This window comes from Oryctolagus cuniculus, chromosome 4, assembly GCF_964237555.1.
Source record: "Oryctolagus cuniculus chromosome 4, mOryCun1.1, whole genome shotgun sequence".
Classification (NCBI taxonomy): domain Eukaryota; kingdom Metazoa; phylum Chordata; class Mammalia; order Lagomorpha; family Leporidae; genus Oryctolagus; species Oryctolagus cuniculus.
This window is the reverse complement of record NC_091435.1, coordinates 160036955-160058955: the sequence shown is the minus strand read 5'-3', so window position 1 is coordinate 160058955 and position 22001 is coordinate 160036955. Positions and strand designations below refer to the sequence as shown.

At 47.8% G+C, this 22001-nt stretch overlaps 1 protein-coding gene across 16 annotated transcripts in view; it reads left to right on the top strand.

Moving 5' to 3' along the window:
• The window catches only part of THRB (thyroid hormone receptor beta), a 401819-nt gene that overhangs the window by 372006 nt on the left and 7812 nt on the right, over nucleotides 1-22001 (top strand). For all 16 annotated transcript variants that reach the window (XM_017346748.3, XM_070072867.1, XM_070072869.1 and 13 more), the window contains 4 exons: nucleotides 866-1013; nucleotides 3575-3780; nucleotides 12916-13062; nucleotides 20205-20463. In XM_017346748.3, the coding sequence (XP_017202237.1) occupies nucleotides 866-1013; nucleotides 3575-3780; nucleotides 12916-13062; nucleotides 20205-20463 (760 nt within the window). The remainder of the gene's footprint in view (nucleotides 1-865; nucleotides 1014-3574; nucleotides 3781-12915; nucleotides 13063-20204; nucleotides 20464-22001) is intronic.

The window sequence follows — 22001 nt, the reverse complement described above, 5'->3', positions numbered from 1 at the left end:
AAGTGCTTAGGTTCCTGCCACCATGCAGGAGACCTGGATGGAGTTCCTGGCTCCTGCCTCCAGCCTAGGCCAGCTCTGGCTGTTGAAGACATTTGGGGAATGAACCAGTAGATGAAAGATCACTCTTGTATCTCCCTTGCTCTCCCTCTCTCCCTCCTTCTGTTGCTGCACCTTTCAAACAAATAAATATTAATAAGCATTTTATTTTAAAAAATAATTAAACTAAGGCTCTAAGGGCCATTATTGGGAGACCTGGGTGGAGTTCCTGGCTCTTGCTTTGGCCTAGCCCAGCCCTGGCTGTTGCTGCTATTTGGGGAGTGAACCAGCAGATAGAAGAGCTTCCCCACTCCCCACCACCCTGTCCTTTTCTCTGTCTATTACTCTGACTTTCAAATAAATCAGCCTTCAAAAAATAATAATAATAAAGGTCATTCTTGCCTCTAATTACTAAAGGATCAAATTACTAAATATCACATGTATCCACTTCTTTTATCTCCCAAGATAAAGTAGCAAAGCTCTTCATAGACTGATGTAGATGACACCCAATGAGATAAAGTCACTTATTTGTATTAGTCAGTGTTCAGAAAAGCTAAAAGCAAGCATTAACCTCTCCTGTTGGCTTCTTTCCCTTGAATAAAAGCCAAACGATGTTGACTCTGGGGGCTATGGCCTCTCCTTCTGCCCAGATGTAGATTTCTTTGGATGTCTTTGGGGCCCATTGTGCTGTCTCTGAGTCTGTAGACAAGTGCTCCAAAAAGGTTAAGATTTAAAACAATGCAGCTCAGCTATGTGGACACTAAATGCCAAAATCACTTCTTCTTAGAAAATATGAAATTGTTGTCTTGGGTCTTTCTTTTTTGTGTAGGGTTTCTTTAGAAGAACCATTCAGAAAAATCTCCATCCATCCTATTCCTGTAAATATGAAGGAAAATGTGTCATAGACAAAGTCACGCGAAATCAGTGCCAGGAATGTCGCTTTAAGAAATGCATATATGTTGGCATGGCAACAGATTGTAAGTAGAACTTCATTTGCTTCATACTCAAGGAGTGTTGATTGGGAAAGGGTTTGCTTCCAGGAAATCAACCAGGCAGAAAGGAAAGAGAGGGGAACGCCTTGCTTTCCTGCACACCCCTTATCCCCCGACACCCGGGCTGCTGCAGGAGGCTTCCATCCTACCCCTCTCTGGTCAACTCCTCACTCCCCAAGTAGCCAGATGGTGGGCAGTGGGCAGTGGGCGTGGCTAAATTGCCCCTATTCACCTGCTGGAAGTCTTAAGGACTAGTCTCCAGAATTTTTCAAAAGCAGGAATTTATTTTCTGGACATTTGGGGCGATGAGGCACTGGCAGAAAACAGAGAGTATCCAAATGTGTAAAGAGTCCGAAGTCGAATGCTATGGCATGAGTCAGCCCACCTTCTGCTCTCTGCCCTATTTTTAGCCATAGAGCCATTCTATGAAGTGGTCCCACGTCATTTTCAGAGTGCCACGGCATATGGTGCTGAGATTAGCCCTCGGGGTCTCCGCTGCCCACTCTGTGCGAGGGATTTTCCCCAGTCACTTTAATTAATCACAAAACTAAGGAGCACGTCATTCAGAATCCTGAGCCTCCCTTTGGCGGGCACTCATGTTAATGGTTTCTACTTCAGACACTTTTAACCTCTCAGGGAGGGATTTCAACTGGTAGTTACAAATGAAGAAGAAAAGGACAAAGAAAGAGAAGGAAAAAAAAGAGAGGAAAAACAACAATAACAAAAAAGAAAATGCAAATAGGACTTTTCCAGATGCAAGAGGAAATTGTCCTTGCTTACTTTTATGTGAGAAATACCAGTAGCAGGGAAGAAAAAAAATCTGTGGAATGTGCTGGTTTTCCCATGAAAGAAGATGAAGTCAGGAATCTTCAGAAAGGCGGAGGGCTGCCAACAGTGTGTCTGGTCAGGACAGCAGGTGTGATGGACCGAGAACCAAGCGCTGAGAGTGATGCTTGCGATGAGCAGTTACCCGGAAGCATCCATTTCATGGTCCTAGCGAGAGGTTTCAGATAGGAGCGTTTATGAGGCTAAAACTCAGTTAATCTAGGCGGAGGGCCCCTTCCCCGCTTGGGAGGCATTGAGAGAGCTCAGGCTCATCAGAGAAGCTTCGGTTTGAGTCCCACAGATGCCACTTGCTAGCTTTGTGACCTCCAGAATGAAGTCTCAAGTTCCCCTTCTGTGACGTCAGTTAGTTGCGGGATTAAATTAGGTAATACCTGTCAAATGCAACGACCCCTGGCGTTGGTGAGCACGGCTCTAGGGACTGTTCCCGTCCTTCCTGTCCCTGTAGTAAGGGACCCAAGTATGACGTCATGGGCCGCTTGCACCATTTCCACTTCTGTAAATGCTCGTGTCACTTTGACCATCCAGTCATAGCTACGTGATCATCATGGGTTCTGTAGCGATTCTGGTTGCAGTCTAGCTGGGTACCTTGGCTCTCTTCCTCCTGCTACATCTGCTTTTTTTCTTTTCCTACCAGGTCGTCAAGAAATGGCCCTAGGACAATGATGTAGAACTGGAGTCAGGAGTCCTGGGCCTTGCCTTGGCTCTGCCACGAACTTGCTGTGTGACGTTAGGCAAGTCACGACCTCTCTGGATCACTTTCCTCCTCCGCGAATGGAGGAAGTTGCACCAGATTGAATCTAAGGTCCCTTCCAGTTCCTAAATACCGTGATTCTTCAGTGGAGAACTGAGCCTTGCCATTTCACTGGGAGGCACTAGGAGTCCAGTGCAACTGTTGAGCTTCACAAATTCTCCACAGAATCACAGGTGTCTGGCGACTGCCCCTAAGTCCCTTTTGCATAAATCGTAAAGGTTGTGACTGCATTTCCTGAGCACCAATAGTGCCTTCTTGCACTGAACACCCTGTGAAATGGGTATAAACACCCCATTTCATGCAGGAAGAAATGAAAGCCCAGAGAGCCTGAGTAACTTGCCAGAGGTCACACAGCTAGAATGTGGTAGTGTCAGGATTCAAACCCAAGTCTCTCTAGATTCCAAAGCCTGGGCTCTTTTGCCACCTTAGAGGGTTGACGTAGAAAGTGATAGAAGATCGGCCCAGTCACATTCTGATTATCACTTAAGGGAGCCATGCAGAGTTGGCTCCCCTCTGGGGAGGGGTCTTGAGCTTCCTTCCCACTTATCACTCTAGAACTTTCCTGAAGTGCCCCCTACTGAAAGCCATGTTGGAGGAGGGGTGGGGACATTAACCCTGAGAGTGAACCCAGAGGATGGGCTAGACAGGTGTAGCTGGCATCCTGTGGGGACACAGGTTTTACCCCCTCTGCTCCCCTCCTTTTTAGGACCACCCTCCATGGAGCTGGGATGCCCAGTGTCCAAAGCCCTTGAGGCTTTGTTCTGAAAACTGGCTGAGCAGTGGGAGGTTGATAGAGTCTCACGTGGGATAGTGGCTAGCCAATGGCAGTTTGCTACCAAGGGAAGAAAATGGCCCCTAGGATCCACCCCCTCTGAGGGTGGGTGGCCCTCCCCTGGGGCTCTCGGGACACACAGTCAGCCCTGGGTCTCATCTTGTCTTCCCCGCCCAGTGGTACTGGATGACAGTAAGAGGCTGGCCAAGAGGAAGCTGATAGAGGAGAACCGGGAGAAGAGGCGGCGGGAGGAGCTGCAGAAGTCCATCGGGCACAAGCCGGAGCCCACCGATGAGGAATGGGACCTCATCAAAACTGTCACCGAAGCCCACGTGGCCACCAATGCCCAAGGCAGCCACTGGAAGCAGAAACGGAAATTTCTGGTAAGCCCTGTGCCAGCTGTGGGTGCTGTCTCCCCTCCCAGTGGTGCTGGATGACAGTAAGAGGCTGTCCCCAGGCGGATTCCACAATATCCCACTTAAAACAACCTCTAGAATACAGCATCCCAAAAATGCTCAAATGTATTTTTCTATCAGTAGAAGTCAAAGCATTTAACTTAAATGAGCTTAAGTCTAGAAAGACAATGGGAATTGGAAGCAGAATGGGCAGAGGATGGTGTACACAGAAAACAGGCCCTTCCTTTTTTTTTTTTTTTTAAGATTTATTTGTTTACTTGAAAGTCAGAGTTACACAGAGAAGGAGAGGCAGAGAGAGACAAAGAAAAAGAAAAAGAGAGAGAGAGAGAGAGAGAGAGAGAGAGAGAGAGAGAAATCTTCCATCCACCAGTTCACTCCACAGCTGGCTGCAACGGCTGAAGCTGTGCCAATCCGAAGCCAGGAGCCAGGAGCTTCTTCTGGGTCTTCCATGTGGGTGCAGGGGCCCAAGGACTTGGGCCATTTTCTACCGCTTTCCCAGGCCATAGCAGAGAGCTGCATTGGAAGAGGAGCAGCCGGGACCAGAACCAACACCCACATGGGATACCGGCACTTCAGGCATCGGCTTTACCCTCTACGTCACAGCGCCAGCCCCAACAGGCCCTTTCTGACCCTTGGAATATCAACATTTAATGAAAGCCATCAGCTTTCCCATTCCTCATTTGGGCTTCCTAGCATCTTGAGTGAGGCTAGAATTGTTATCCCCATTTCACTGGTACACAAACCAAGCCAAAGGCCTAAAGTTCCTTGCCCAAGATCACAATGATAAAAAATGGCTTAGCCAAAGGCCAGCTCAGGTCTTCTTGCTGCAAGTCCAGGCTGGGCACCCTCCTCGTTAGAAGGACTGCTCACCCACTGGGGTCTGACATCTGAAACACTGACCTACTCTTAGTTGGTGATATGAAGCCCTTTCTGAGTCCCCCCACTGACCATGGGCATCAAGTGGTCCAGATCTGTCTGTATCCCCAGGGCACGTTAGAGTAGCACCCCTTCTGAACAAGAAGGTACAGCAACACAGGCATCCTCGCACCACAACATCCACGTGATAAATCAGTCTTTTTGTATTGTTGTTAAGATAGTATAATAACAACTTTAAAGGAGAGTTTTGAAAAGGATGAGCTTCCTTGTATTCAACCGGCTCTGAAACAGTTACCTTCATTGTCCTAAAAAAACTAAAAATGCCAGCACTTTATTGATGGCTCCGACCCAGAGCAAAGTTAGCAAACTCAGATGGCCTCACATGCCAGGTACCCTTCCAAGAGCTTTGTACACACTGACTCCCTCTACAACTCTGTAGGCAGATGGGAGTTAATGGCTCCATTTTACAGAAGAGAGAACTGAGGCAGCGAAGTTAAGGAGACCTGGCTGAGCTCCCACAGCGAGGACGTGGTGGTGCTGAGTGCAGCCAGCTCCGGGGTACATGCACCTGCCCACCACCCTGGCCAGCTGCAAGGTGAACAGAAGTTGGGAGAGACCTCATATCTCTGAGCAGGGTGGTCAGGAGAGGCCTCTGAGCAGAGAAACCAACACTATGCGGCAAATGTAATCGAATCTCCTCATGATTGCAGTCTCTTTGGCAAAGATAGCAGCACACCTAGGCACTAGAATGAGCCTGAAGGTCTGTCTTTTAACTTAAAGGCTCCTACTCGTTTGCATCATTCTGATCACCTAGAGGAACAACCCAGGAGGTCTGGCACAGAGTGGCCAACCGTTCCTTTCTCTGTGAGGTCCATGAGACTGTCCACGCACAGAGGTGTGCTTCAGGAAGCTGACACGTCCAGAACAATTGTTTGACCCGCCAATCTGCCCTCCCCTGTGGAGCTGACCTGTGTCTTTTGACATTCTTGGTCTGGTCAGCGTATAAACACCATCCCTCTTGGTCCAGATAGAAATGACTCCTTCTCCAAGTCCTGTTTAGAAGGGTGAGGAGATCAGAGCACTCCACTACTCCTTCTGTGTCTACAGTGAGCTTTATTCCCACCAGCCAACCCCCTCTGTGCCTGGGATCACCCCTGCCTCTCCCAAGGGTAAGGACCGTATTTCACCGAAAACTGACACTTCATGATCTCTCCTGTGTGTGACTGAGACAGGCCATGGCTTCTCTGAGACAGCAGCTGTCCCATTCTCTCCCCTACTGGATGCATTCCGTCCATCGAGGGGTGGAATCGATTTCTCTTTCCCTCTGGGTCTGGACTGGCTGGGATTGGGGCAGGAGGGATGCCTGAGTGCCTTCCAAGCCTGTGTCTTTAGAAACCTGGCAGCTCCCACTTGGTTCTTTTAGAGAGGAAATTCACCTGCTGTATCTGCTATGTAAAAAGTCAAACTCCTCCGAGACCACCATGCTGTGAGGAAGCCCAAGCAGGCCAGTGGAGACCACGAGGAAAGAGAGTCCCAACCAGCCCCAGCCCCAGAAGTGTGCGTGCAGAAGTCTTCCTACAACACCAGCCCTCTAGGCCCTGGGACAGCCCCTGTGGGAGAGACCCCAAGAAGGAACTCCCCAGCTGTGTGTCGGTCCCCAGGACTGTGGGAGGTCAAAGTTGTTGCTTTAAGCCACAGTTTGAGGGCAGTTTGTTACAAAGCAATAGGGAAGCAGAAGAGAACGCAGTCCTTGTTAAACTGAGCATGCAGTTCCACAGGCCCATCCTTGGGGAAAGTACAGTTAAGCCCTGTGTGCCTGCCAGTTTCCATATTTACACATGAGACTCCCACTGAGTATTTATGCTCGGAGTGAAAATGTCACTCTTCTGAGTAGTGAATTACTCCCGCAAGAACATTGAGAACCCTTGCTTGAAGACAGACTTACGAAATGATATTCATGTCTGGAAGGTAGCCATGGCTGAACAATCTGTTATGTCCTAGGATTTGCATCTCCTGTGTGTGGCTGGTACCCTTTCGTTGTGTTTGCAACAGTGTTGTGTATATTATTTCATTTATTTTTTTATGTGTCAATGTCCCACTTTGTTCTGAAAATAACTTGAGAAGGTGTATTATGTTAATAATAGTATGGTATTAAAATTAAAGTAATATGGAATTAAAAATTAGGGGTGAGCATTTAGCCTAGCAGTTAAGATGCAAGTGTCCCATATTGAGTACGTGGGTTTGATACCAGGCTCTTGCTCCTGATTTCAACTTCCTGCTATTGCAGACCCTGGTAAGCAACAATGATGGCTCAAGTAATAGGGTTCCTGCCACCCAAGTGGGAGATGTGGATTAAGTTCCTGGTTACTACCTTCAGCCTGGCAAGTTCTTGCCATGGTGGGTATTTGGGCAGTGAGCCAGTAAGTGGTAACTCGTTCATTCTCTCTCTCTCTCCCTCTCAAATTTAAAAACAAAAATGTCTTTGCAATGGCATCTTGTCGTGAAAACATTTATCAGGAATGGGTAGGTGGCTTACTCCCCAGAGGAAGTATTTCGTCTCTCACCCCAACACCAGGACTCAAGTTAGAAACAGAGACTGGTGGGTTGACTTGCGTTTCAAATCTGTGTTTGGGTTTTGAGAAAATTAGAGTCTGTGGCAAATGAGGAACTCCTGCAAAAGCTGTGTAGATTTTCATGTAAATCTAAAGCCACTCTTTAAGACATCTTCCAAAAGCATTGAAATCGTATAATTTTCTCTAATCCACTCAAATCTCTGTGGCTTCAAAAATGCCCAGTTTCACCAGCAACAATGACATGGTGATGAAGGGAACAAGTAGCACCTGATGCCAAATTTCCCCCACCCAGGGTAACTTGTTTCCATACCGCCAGGGCAGCATGGGATCGCTTTAACATAAACCCCATACTAGCAATGGTTTTGTCTGTTGGCACTGTAGCATTATTTTTCTTCCTTGGTTCCACGCAAAGGTATGGCTTTGGATGGACTTTCTACCCGAGGCTAAAATGCAACCTTGCTTTTCCCCAGCAGAGCCCCACTCTCTGATTTCACACACTCACGGTTGGGTAGTCTCAAAGAAGGGGCATAACAGAAGGTTCAGGCAGGGTAGGTGAGTTGGCAATGTGTGGTCCATGTGGACAGGCCATAAGACAAAGGCCATCAAGTCAGCAATGCATCTGACACCCCCAAATTATTACAGCGGCATCTGAAGAAGACAGAGTAGTGGAGTAGTTATGTGATGGAGATTGGAACTAGACAGCCTGGGTTCAAGGCTTGCCTCTGTTCCTTTTTAATTATGTGACGTGGGGCAAGTTAATTCACCCCTCGAAGATTCAGTTCTTTGTGGTTCCCAGGTGGCATAAAAGCAACAGATACCAGAAATCTAACATTTTTTGGCATATCATTAACAACAATGCTACATGCATCTTTCCTACCATCACCGCCTTCACCATCTCATCCCTCCTCCTCCCTGGAAAACAGTGAACCTGTAGTCTTGTCCCAAGTCTCTGGGCTCTTAAATCACCATCAGCCTGGAGCCTCCTGCCCAGCTTTGCACAGGTGCAAGGAGACACTTTGTGAACAAGCAGAAGGGAAGTGTCCTGTCTGACCCCACCCCGCTGCGTGTGCCCAAGCGCTGCATTAGAAGTCCCTGGCTCTGAGCCAGCCTCTGGAGAGGCGTCAACTGGCAGCATTTCCTACTCACGCTGAGTAATACTGATGAAGCAGTCAAAGCAGAAAGCCACTTAGCTGAGACTTGTGAAAACTCCAGCCACCTCCAGTGCTAAGCAAGGGCTGACACCCACACCTGCACACACCAGAATGTCTCTGTCGGTACCCTCTGTCTCCTCTATGCCAAAGGATTTACTTATCCCACATCCAGGCCATCTCCAGCCTTCAAAATATGTTTTGAATCCTTCTTCTTCCATCATAACTGCACACCTGCGCCCAGCCCACTTCAGCCTACTGTTGCCTGACAGTCCCACTCCCTGGCTCCCCACATCCCTGCTTCATGCAATAACCATGAACCTCACCATGCCCCTTTCCTGTGTGCAACCCCTAAGTTGGTGCCACATTGCATTTAGAAGCATTCCATCTCTCCCTGGTCCACAAAGCCCAGCACGAAGGGACCCTGCTCTCCTCCCTCCCTCTTCTCACGCCGTTGCGTGGCTATAACCACATCGGCCTCCTTCTGTCCCTGAGGAATTGCACTGTCTTTTCCTGCTCCCTTGAATGTTCTTCCTCCACTCTATGCTACCCACCCCATCTCCTGACCCCCACGTCCTATCATGTCACCTCCAGTCCTATCGCAAAAAGAAACTCTTCCATGCATGTAGTTCTTTTATGAGCGGTGTGTCCTTCCTCACTACAATGCAAGTTCCTTGAGGATGCTTTGCTCATGGCCATAACTTCAGTTTCTAGAACTAGGTCTAGCCCACAGTAATTGCTCAGTGGACATTGGTTGAGTAAATGTATCAACACACATGTATTCATTCACTCAACCAACTAACATTCTGTTCTCCACCATGTGGCTTTGTATGCGGGAAACAAAGGCACATAAGGCCTGTTCCATACCCTTTCACTTCTTGGATGTCTATCTGCCTAACTACAATGATGTTATAGTCAGACATGCCTGAAGGCCATATGAGCAATACACATGATTGAGCATGTGTGTTCAAGTGAAGTAGACCGCATATCAAACTGAGGTCATCTACAAAGACCTCTGGGAGAAGATAGACATTGAGTTAGATCCTGAAGAATGGGTGGGATTTGGAATGGGCAGAGATGAGGGACATAAAGGGATTGCTTCGGAGAAAGTGGCAAGTCCAGAGAGAAGGCCACACTGAAATAGAAAAGTTCAAGGCAAGTTGTGGGGGAGACGTGGAGAGGTGGCTGGACTGGCTCAGTAGGTCCATGAGGCAAAAAGGCAGGAAGTCAGAATGAGTGCTGGACGTTCACTCGTGATTAAGCTAAGGCTGTTGGATCCACAGCCTTTCCACAACATGTCTACACTGGTGAATCTGCATGCCAGAGCCTTTTCTTCAGTATCTGAGCTTAGTCTCAGGTGCATAAATACATATGTGTGGGTATGAGCAAATGTATTCCATGTAGTGGTTTACAAGGCTATGAGCAATAAGACATCAAACAGATTCAACTGATGTCAAATTATGTGTTGTCCTTATAGGTGAAGAATCTTCAGGAAAGTCATGGGCATAGTTGCATTACTCAACCTTGATTTCCCACACCTGATGTTAACTCAGGTCAATGCACAGTTTTTATATTATAGATAGATAGATAGATAGATAGATACTCATGTTTTCCTAGTATCCAAGATCCATTATGGAGATAAACCTTAACACATACTATAAGGCTTTTATTTTGTATATTATTTGCTTTTACTTTGTATATAGTTTTTTTTTTTTTGAGCAATTGTATTTGTCATTAAATACCCAAAGGCTTAAAAATAAGTTTGTTCCACCCTGATATACCAAGGGTACTTCAAAAAGTACCCTTGGAAAATGGAATTAAAAGATAAGTTCATTTTGCTGCAAAAAGTTTTGAAATCTGTGCATGCAAGGGGTCTTCAAAGAGTTCATGAAAATACCTATTATGAAAAAAACTATGCATAGATTTCAAAATGTTTGTGCCAGTTACACAACTCCATTTCTTACAGACTTTTTGAAACATTTGTATACATATATTTTTCAAAGGAAAAGCTCGTGCAGTTACATTCTGGTGGGATAATTTTAATTAGAATTGCTGTGTGCCCTTGTGTTATTTGCCTCCTTTTTTCAAATCTTTCAAGGGGTGGCAGGTGACATTCAGACACTCTGTGCACACATAGATGGAACAGAAATTATGAACATCAGCATTAGCCATCACCATGTCAAAGGACTCTGGATGCCTTTTAAATATAATTAGACTAGAGCTATCAACATTTAATGAGGTGGTTGGAATCAATGAGGCTGAAACCATGTCAGTATAATTTTTTTATTTCATTTTGATTTCTTGAAAAAAACCTTATATACACACACACAGAGTCCCCAGCTTCCAGTGATTTTTCATCTTTATGATGATGTGAAAATGTACCCACATAACCATTCTGTTTTTTAAACTTTCAGTATAAAGTCCAATAAGTTACATGGGCTGTTCATTGCTGTATTATAAACCAATACATTGTTAGATGATTTTGCCCAACTGTAGGCTACTGTCAGTGTTCTGAGTGCACTTAAGGTCAGTGGGGCTGGGCTGTGATGTACACTGGATGTGTTGCATGAGTTTAATGTGCAGTATTTTCAACTTACGTTAACTCATTGTAAGTTGAAGAGCGTATGTATATAGATTGACTGGTTGACATGTTATATATTTATGTAATCTTTAGGTAAAACTCCCTACCTCTGTGAATGTGCACACACATTCCTTTTATTGATGGACCCTGCTAACAGACTTACAAAGTGGACGAGGTAGATGAGATGAGCCCCGTCTTTAGGGGAGAAGCAGTCACGAAGACCAGCCAGGAGGAGCTGAAGGATTCGGGATATGGGGAGCAGCAGTGCTCCCAGGAGGCCCTGATGGACCTGGTAGACATTTGCCCTCAGCTCAGTCCCCATGAGAAGGAGGGCAGCAGGAGGAAGCTGTACATGGGACTGTTCCCTCCTCCATCTGCATCCAGAAAGCCAGCAGAACCTTCCTTGGGCTTGGCACGCCAACAGTTGCCCCAAAACATTGTCATTTTTTATGAAAACCTGACAGAAACCAAGTTTCACCCACTCATTGCCACCAAAACAAACAATAACCTAAAATAAAAGCAAAAGAACCTGCTAGATAATCCAAAAAAGGCCGATGCTGTCAGGGGGCTTTGGTTCCCACTAGTGCCATGACTTCGCAGCGTGGGCCAGGTCAGCAGCATCAGCATCTGTAGGAGCGTGTTAGAAATGCAGCTTTCTACTACAAAGAAACACCATGAAACTAACTTTATGCCAAGAAAAGGTTGATTTGGCTCCAGAGGACATGGGCAAGACTTTCATTTGCACAGGTGCCTGGGTGTCTGGCTAAAATGCTGATTCTGCACCAGGAGACCTGGTGGAGGGCCTGTGAGTGTCCCCAGGTGATACTCAAGCCATTGCACCAAGTGTTGAGCGGCAAGACCGTGGGGCATTTCTGAGCAAGTGAATGGCAGAGATATGCCCTGGGGACATTGGGCACTAGCCCCTCTGCCACCCTAGATTGAGCTGCCACGTTTGCACACCTCAGGCTCCTGGACATCTTTTTCCTCAGCCCTCAGTTGAGACCACCCCAAACTGAGTCCGTAGGGCAAAGAGGAACTCTGAGCCCCAGAATCTGGGTCTGAAGCAAGAATGAATTCATTGGTCACTGTTTGCTAGGTCTCACCCATTGCATGCTCCCATCACTACCCACAGCACCTCCTACACATGCCAGAGTGCACAGTGCTCTGCCATTGCCAACCCAGAGGCCCTGGAACTTATGTCATCTGACCTAAGTGTACAGCATGGGTGTCTTCAGAGGCAGACCTCAAATCCCTGTCCTCCTTCTCTCTCTCTGTCTCTCTCTCTCCCTCTCTTCCTCTCTCTCTCCTTCTCCCCTTCCTTTTTCCCCTCCCTCCCTCCCCCCAACAATTTTGTGAACAGTATCATTGGGAGCCTATTAAAGCCATGACCAAGATAGGTATCTTTGCTTAAAGAAATAAACAACATGAGGCCGGCGCCGTAGCTCACTTGACTAATCCTCCACCTGCGGCACCGGCACCCCGGGCTCTAGTCCTGGTTGGGGCGCCGGGTACTAGTCCCGGTTGCTCCTCTTCCAGTCCAGCTCTCTGCTGTAGTGGAGGATGGCCCAAGTGCTTGGGCCCTGCACCTGCATGGGAGACAGGGAGGAAGTACCCAGCTCCTGGCTTTGGATCGGCGCAGCACCAGCCGTAGTGGCCATTAGGGGAGTGAACCAACAGAAGGAAGACCTTTCTCTCTGTCTCTCACTGGCTATTACTCTGTCTCTCTCTCTCTCACTGTCTAACTCTGCCTGGCAAAAAATTTTTTAAAAAATTTAAAAAATAACATGAAAAGTGTGCAGTTTGCTAACAAACACTGTGAAAATTGGGCGTCCATTCAGAAGAGATTTTCTGCCATATGAGATCCATAATGCATCAAGCACCCTTCAGCTTCTCCATTCAGAGCCTCCTTGTTTCTCCTCCTCAGCCGGAAGATATTGGACAAGCACCAATCGTAAACGCCCCGGAAGGTGGAAAGGTCGACTTGGAAGCCTTCAGCCATTTTACAAAAATCATCACACCAGCAATCACCAGAGTGGTGGATTTTGCCAAAAAGTTGCCTATGTTTTGCGAGGTAAGGACACAGTTTTTCTTTCTGCTTTATTTCCCATTGTGGCTCTGCTCATTTCCAGGAATGCTGGGTATCATTTATGATGTATTATTCATTAGCAGAGACTTAGTCACGGGAACGCAGCGTCAGTAAAAAATGCAAATGCATTCTCTTTCATTCACCCTCCCCTGCCTTCTCTGTTCCTGCTGCATTCCTTACCTTATCCGCGTGAGGCCCATCGGGAAGTGATCAGTGCAGCAGCTTCCGTTGTGCAGTTCCAGGGGCATCCTAGTCACTGTTCAAATTTGCCCACATTGGATCCAGTCCTTACAGATCTGTGGCACAGCGCGTATTAACCCCCTCCCCCAGGTATGGGAAATTAAGATCAGAGAACGGAATGTATCCTGGGCCGTGCCATGCCTTGAACCTGCATCTGTATTCTTTCAAGATGACTGTGTGGTGGCTTCTTAAACCTCAAGAATAAGTGAAATGGCCCTCCCAGAGCAAGGCTCCTAGTATCGCCTTACATCTTCCCTCTCCCCTAGAAGCCCAGTCTTCCTTGTCCCAGCTGCAGGGCACCACAAAGAGCTCACCCTCTAGGCCCCCCAGACCTCCCCCTGGGACACTTCACCCCTACCTTTAGCATCCCTGCTATGCACTGGCTCAGGGCATGGGCTCTGCAGGCAGCTGCGTGAGCAGGAATCTTAAACAAGTCATCGCATCTTCAAACCTCAGTTATCTCCTCTGTTAAAGGGGAATCACGGGTCGGCGCCGCAGCTCAATAGGCTAATCCTCCATCTGCGGCGCTAGCACCCAGGGTTCTAGTCCCGGTCGGGGCACCAAATTCTGTCCCGGTTGCCCCTCTTCCAGGCCAGCTCTCTGCTGTGGCCCGGGAGTGCAGTGGAGGATGGCCCAAGTGCTCGGGCCCTGCACCCCATGGGAGACCAGGAGAAGCACCTGGCTCCTGGCTCCTACCTTCAGATCTGCATCCCATGGGAGACCAGGAGAAGCACCTGGCCCCTGGCTCCTGCCTTCGGATAGGTGCGGTGCGCCGGCCGCGATGGCCATTTGAGGGTGAACCAACAGCAAAGGAAGACCTTTCTCTCTCTCTCTCTCTCTCTCTCACTGTCTACTCTGCCTGCGAAAAAAAAAAAAAAAAAAGGAGTGGGGGGAATCACAATACTGCCTGCCCCTTGCTGCTGCTGGAACCACGTAGTGGGGTAACACAGGTCAAGTGGTTGGGCAGTGCCTGGGTTGTAGTAAGGGTTCCATAAATTTTAGCTGCTGGTACTGCTGTTATATTGTCTGTTGTGTTTCCCCTCCGTCTCTAACTTTGGTGAATCAAATGGGTTGGTTATGTTTTCTGGAGAATGTTTCCATTTGAACACTGCATCAGGTGCCAATCCATTGTTGTTCACACCTCCAAGGAGCCCCAGAAGAACAGGGCCACACACTGCTGTGAGCCTCTTAGATCAGCCACCTGATAAGTGATCCTGGTCTCACTTAGAAAGGAGTTGAATTTCCTTGCCTGGGATGACTCCACGCTGCCTTGGCTTCTGGCTCCTTGTGCCTTTGGGTTTGCAATCACAGGAGCCCAGCTAAGAGACATCAGACACTGGTGGGGATGCTTCTCCTTGCCTATAGCCAGCCACAGTCAGGACAGGAAAACGGGCTTCCAGACACGGTGTCCGATCCTTGGATGGAGCAAGAGAGACAGCACCGTCTCCCTCTTATGCCATTGTGGCGCCCAAGTGCCTCAGTCTGTTCAGGCTTCTAAAAATACCATGGACTGGGTGGCTTCTAAGCCACAGAAATGTCCTTCTCACAGTTGTGGAAGCTGATGGCCAAGATCAGGGAGCCAGCAGACTCAGGAGGGCCAGCTTCCGGGGTCATAGATAGCTGTCTTCTCACTGTGTCTTCACGTGGTGGACGGGACAAGGGAGCCCTCCAGGTCTGTTCTATGAGGGCCTTGCTCTCAAGACCTCCTCACCTCCCCCTTGATTCTAGATACGGGATTTTCCCCCTTGGGTGCCGGATGTGCTAGCACCCACAGCCCCACAGGAGAACCACTCACGCCCTGTCTCTGCGGGACTCACCCTGTCCCGGGGAAGGAATTTCTGCTTATATCTCCATCTGGCATGGAACCTCCCTGCCTTTGACACCCGTTTTTAAAAAAATAACATTTACTAACATTTTGGAGGACAATACGGAGTCCCTATTTGTTCAAGATATACACAGCTTAATACAGGCAATGGCTCAGGGTAAAATGCCCATAATACTGCTAACATCTTGGAACCTGTTTCTATTTTCAAATATTTGTGTGTACATGGACACACTGACGCTCACACAGATAGGTGAAATAGATACAAATACATTTTATACCATAATGTGCTCCTATCTATGGAACTGCTTTTTTAGCTTTTTATTAAAGAGCCAGGTAGACATACCACAAGGGTGCCACTCGCGAATTTACCCAGCAGTGAGATCAAGATACAAAATGGACACTTTAAAATTAATTAATTATCTGGAAGGCAGAGAGAGAGAGAAAAAGATCTTCCACCACTGGTCCACTCCCCAGATGCCCGTAAGAGCCAGGGCTGAGCCAGGCCGAAGACAGGAGCCTGAAACTTAAATTCGGGTCTCCCACGTGTGTGGCAGGCACCCAAGGACCTGAGCCATCACCTGCTGCCTCCTGGAGTGCATCTCAGCAGAAAGCTGGAGTAGAGGCAGAACTGAACCTTGAATCCAGAGACTCTGACATGGGATGCACACATCTCAGGCAGTGACTGAACTGCTGTACCAAACACCACCCCTGTGCTTCATTTTTTACCTCAGTGGTAGGACATATCACTCAAGGATTCTTTCTCAAAATTCTCAATGACCACGTAGTATTCCAAAGAATGCACCTACTGTAATTAAAGTTATCTATTTTTCGTGGAGCTCTATCTCATTTCCAGTCTTTCCCTAATAATATGCCGCAGGATGGCAGCATTGTGGTGGAGTGGGGTAAGCTACAGTTTGGAATCTCAACATCCCCATACAGAGGGCTAGTTCGAGTCCCAGCTGCTCCGCTTCTAATCCAGCGTCCTGCTGATGCACCTGAGAAAGCAGCAGGTGATGGCCCAAGTGCTTGAGCCCTGCCACCCGTGTAGGAGAACTAGATAGAGTTCCTGGTTCCTGGCTCCTGGCTTCGGCATGGGCCAGACCTGCTAGCCACATGGCCCAGACCTGTTGCAGCCATTTTGGAAGTGAATGAGAGAATAGAAGATTTTTCTCTCTGTCTCTCCCTGTCACTCTTTCAGATAAATAAATCTTTAAAATATATATATGCTGCAGTGAGTGCTTCAGTAACATTCCCCACTTACATGACTACTGCTTAAGGACAAATTCTAGATACAGGATTTTCCCCCTTTTATGTTTGCATATATTTTAAGATGTACACATGAAAAAAAGCAATTCAAACAGAACGAAAATACTACATTTAGCAACATGAAAGGTTTGTTTCTCCCCAACACGGTCCTCAGCCTCAGCCGTTCTCCATCAAGATGACCAGTGTTCCTGGTTTCTTGTGGATCCACCGCTCACAGGTAGACATGGAAGACAAGGACCAAGACGCAGGGCCCTCTTAAGGCTCAGATGGCCCTTGAGGCCGAGAGTGTGCACGCTCTCATGTGGGCCATCTCTGGGTGACAGTCTTGTCTTTTTGTTCAGTGGGGTGATTGGGTTCCTGGGCATTTTCTGGTCCTCCTCCCTGGCTGTGGCCCCAGCCCTTGGCCTTTGGTGACTGAAGAGCTGTTCCACTGAGCTTGCCCCCTCTGCAGCCTGAGCCAGCCACCAGTCACATGGCTCTGTGAGTGAACACCATAAGGATTTTTTTCTGTAACACGTAAGCCTTCTATAAACCAACCACTGAAGAGAGATTTCCAGTAAAGGGAGAGGAAAAGGAAGCCATCTCCACACCTAGGAGCAAACGCCCTGAGTCTGCTAACACCCAGGGCAACGTGGAGGGGTCACAGTGGAACTCTGCAAGCACGAGTTGTGGCAAATTTGTCGAATCTTCAGGTTTCCCCCAGAAATTTAAGCCTTCCTCACTGTCATGACTCCACCTCTCTTTCAGTCCTGCTCTTCTGTAGTCTCCAAGTTGATTAAAAAGAGAGAGAGAGTGAGCGAGAGAGGCAGTGACTCTTACAACAGAGATGCATACTTCTCCAGTGTCTGTGGCCTCCGGGGACTACTAAGGTCTCTCTCTAGTGAACGGTGTAGCCCCTGAGCTCCCTATGGAGCAGGCTGGAGAGCCCAAGAGTCTCTTTCCAGAGGCAGTCTGCTGCATTTGCTGCTCAAATTACGTTCCTGGTCATTGTTGCACTAAGATCCGTGCCAACCCACCCAATGAGGTAAGTGTGACACCCGAGGCTTCCCAAGACCCAAAGTCATTGCTGGCAGCACAGCCAAAACAGCCCACAACAGCCGCTCCTGGGGTGTACTGTTACCTTTGCCAACCAGCTTGAGTGATGTTCTCCTAAGGCGCTGGGATTATCTGTAGGAGGATCCCACGTCCGCCTGCCGGGCCTTTGCGGGCGTGTTCTCCCGGTGACAGCGTTTGGGCAGATGCCTAAGAGGGGACTTGCCCACATGTTGAAACGGATCTCATCAGGAACCTACATACTTACAGGAAATGGCTTCTGGCCCAGTTTTTAAAGCCTGGGTGATTTTTTTCAAATACTTACTCAGCTTTTATTTAAATTTGAATTAATCATCAGCAGTTTTAAGAAGAAAACTTTTGTTTTATCTCTAACCAGACTTGATTTCAAAAGTGGGGCCTGCCCAGGTTTCCATAATTTGTGACAGATTTTTAAAATTAGTTTATTTATTTGAGAAACAGAGAGAGAAAGAGAGAGAGAAAAAGAGAGAGAGAGAGCTCTCCCACCTGCCAGTTCACTTCCCCAAATGCCCACAACAACCTAGACTGGACCAGGCTAAAGCAGGAAGCCAGGGGCTCAACACAGGTCTCGCACGTGGGTGGCAGGCACCCAACTGCTTAAGCCATGACTGCTGCCTCCCAGCGAGCATTAGCAGGAAACTGGAGTCAGGAGCAGTGATTGGAGCCACTCTGAAGTGGATTCAGGTAACCAAGCAGTGTCTTAACCACTAGGCCTAAGGCCTTGTTACCCTGTAACAGATTTTTTTTAAAGATTTGATCCAGTAAGTTATCTCTCATTGTTGTTCTATGCCAGTAGTTGTCAGATGGGGCCCACAAACCAGTAGCAGGAGCTGCTGGGAACTGGGAGAAGTGCAGAACCTCCAGGGAGAGGCCAGCAGGCTGTCGGACAAGCCCTCGGTGAGCCAAGTGGGACTGAAATGCAGAACCACTGGCCTCGGCTGGGGGCTGGCCTTTGGCCTCTCCAGCCAGTTCCCCACTTTCCCTGTAGACTATCCCTGCTTGACTTGGCTCTTTCCTATCATGCTCTTGGGCCAGGAATCCAAGGATGTAATTGAGGATGTGAATCAACCTAAAGGAAAGCAAATCACCCTGATTTCTTTTTAAATGGGTGGAAGGAGAGCATTCATATGCATGGATTCTAGAACCAAATATGAAATGACTCGTACTCTGTAGAAAAAGCTAAGCAGTTTGAAATTAAATGGTAAGGTGACGACGCTGAGCTAGTGAAAAATATGAAACACTCAGTGTTTGAAATGCCATCCATTCGGGGGTGAGCATTTGCACCGTGGTTAAGACCCTGCTTTGCACGCCCATGTTCCATATCGAATGCCTGGGTTCGAGTCCCGGATCTGATTCTGATTCCAACTTCCTGCTAATGCAGACCCTAGAGGTCAGCAGTTATGGCTCAAATACTTGGGTCCCTGCCACCCACATGAGAGACTTGGACTGAGCTCCTGGTCCATCCCAGCCGTAGTGAGCATTTGGGGAGTGAACTAGCAGATGGGAACCATCTCCCTCTCTCCCTCTCTGTGCCTTTTAAATAAATAAGATAGATGGATAATGTTAATGTACTTCAGTAGTAGTACTTTTACATAATAATATAAATTGAACTAGTTTGGTGTTATCAAGAGCATTTCCCAAAAAGAATCTGTAACTCCTTTAATGCGGTGATAAATATTTGGTCTAATTTATATGTTCATTATTCATGGGTACAATGATATGTGAGATACTTCAAAAGAGTGTTTCTTTTCTTCTCCGTGTATTGGATTCTGACAGTTCTAGTTTCAAATCCTAGCCTTATTCACAAAGCATTCCTGTGACCCTCAGATGTTATTCACCCCTCAGTATTTGGGTCTTCAGATCTATAAATAAAATTGGAATTAGAATGTCCATCTTGCTGCTTTGTGAGGATTGAACAAGGCATTGCCTGCAAACTTTGGCACGGCGCCAGTTCATCAAAAATACTCACACACTAATAGCCTTTCAAATGAGTCAGATAGTGGCATTTAATCACTCTTCCCTTCAAGAAAGTAGACTTCTATTTTTTATTATTTTACTTAGCAAAGTTTTTTTTTTAAGTACATGATTAATGTTATCAGATTATCACAAATACTAATTGGCAGCATAACCAAATAAGCTTATATTGAGATTGCCATACTCCAGCGTGTGAGTAGTCTGGCGTCTGAAGTACTGAGAAGAATCTAACCTTAGGAGCCCAAGGTCTGAATTTGATCCCAGCTCTGCCCTTCCCTCCCTGGGAGACCTCGGGCAGAGCTTGTGTCTCTGGGCCTCCCAGGTAGCGTGCGTCTGTAAGCAACCTTTTAGTTCTGCGCTCTTTGACTTAAGGAGCTTCCAAAATCAGAGATGCACAGTTGCCAGCAAAACAGTAGAGTCAGCTGGTAACTCCTGGAGCTGCAAGACCAAAAACACGCAGGGAGTCGCACCACAAACCTCCAGACGAGGGGTGATTAGCACAGTTTCCCACATGCCTGTAATGCAAGCTGGAGTCTATATTTGGCACAGAGACATGCAAACCACTGAGATTAGGATCTGTGACGATTACAACCCTCTTGGACATGAAAAGCGGTCTGCAGCCATGTAGGGGAGGGAAAATGGCAGGCTCCGAGAACAGAGATCAGTGCTGCTCGCGGGAGTGACCGCCCGGACGGGGCTGCGCGGGGCACCTGCCCGCTCCTGCTCCTGCTAACCGCGCCGCTTTTTTCAGCTGCCATGCGAAGACCAGATCATCCTCCTGAAGGGCTGCTGCATGGAGATCATGTCCCTCCGCGCGGCTGTGCGCTACGACCCGGACAGCGAGACTCTAACCTTGAACGGGGAAATGGCGGTGACGCGGGGCCAGCTGAAAAACGGGGGTCTCGGGGTGGTGTCGGACGCCATCTTTGACCTGGGCATGTCTCTGTCTTCGTTCAACCTGGATGACACGGAAGTAGCCCTCCTGCAAGCCGTCCTGCTGATGTCCTCAGGTGAGTGTGCCCACGCGTGTGCCACGCCAGGGCATCGGAGCTTTGGCTTGTCTGGTGCTGATTCATTTCATCCAGGTTTCCAGAAACTGGGGCATTCCCAGAGGACTGAGAAATGGAGGGGCGTGGCGGGTGTCCGATGCCTTTCGCTGCACCCTAGGATAGTAGACGGAAACTGGAGGAGCCACTCTAAAGATCCTAAAATGACCCCTCTCCCTGAGATGCCACTGAAGCTGCCCCGTAGTATGTGGGCCTCCACGTCTGTTAGCATTTTGTGACTACACAGATGTGCATGACCACACCTTTTGGTGTTAAGTTCCGTGTGTGGAAACCACACGTGGCAGCCAGAATTGCCCATGGCTCAGCTACAACTTCAGATTCATTATCTGTGGCTGTATGGCACACCAACCACAAACACAGTAGCTTAAAACATCAGGACTCTGGAGTTGGGGCTGGTACATCCAACACTGCATCAGGCCATCTCGATGCAACTTTTCCTTCTGCAAGGTAGGGAGACTTCTGCTGTGGCTGCCGGATGCCAAGAAGAAGGTCTCTGAGCAGAGCAAAGTAGGAGTTGCCCAGGCACACAGCGTAACTTCAGCCACATTCTGCAGTCCTAGTGTGGCCCACGTTCGACTGTCCACCTGGAGGTGGGAAGAATCAGCAAGACCGGCTGCCATCTGTAACCCAGCTCACTCACGGTCACACTCTCTAGCTCCCACCTGTGAAAGGCAGACAGTGTTGCTGGCGTATTTTTCCTCAGGGGTTACATCATAACAAACAAAACATAAAACATTGCATCGCGCGAGGGATGCCGGTCTTTAACCAGACGGTAGTTTCAGAATCACTTTGAGTTTGCAGAGCAACCCGAGTGTAGCTAGCTGTCCTGTAGCACTTGTCACCTGCAGTGTAGCTATCTGCTTCACTTATTTAGACCTCCCTCCCAGCAGTTGGAGGACACGGGTGTGTCTGATTGTACCCCTAGCACCTGGCCAGTGTTTAGAATTCAAGAAATGTTTATTGAATAAATGGCTGAATAGCTAAGCAAAATATCAGTCAAGTACATTGAGAATCCTTTATAGAATCAATGCTTCCTAGTTAGACAAATTTTGTTTAAGAAACTAAATAATTTATATAATTATTGTTACTAATTAAGCATAATTTGCAAATTTATTTGCAACAGAAAATTTAGATATGATAGACCTTTTAACAGAAAATGTTCTTTTTATTATGGAAAATTTCTCTTTTTTGTAAAGACATTTATTTATTTGAAAGTCAGAGTTGCAGAGAGAGGAGGCGAGACATGGAGAGAGAGCTTCTCTCTACTGGCTCACTCTGCAGATGGCTACAACAGCGAGGGCTGGACTAGGCCGAAGCCAGGAGTTTCATCCGGGTCTCTCACATGGGTGGCAGGGGCCCTTACACTTCGGCCATCTTCTGCTTTTCTCAGGCCGTTAGCAGGGAGCTGGATCAGAAATGGATCAGCAGGGACATGAACCAGTGCCTATATGGGATGCCAGCATTACAGGTGGCAGCTTTAC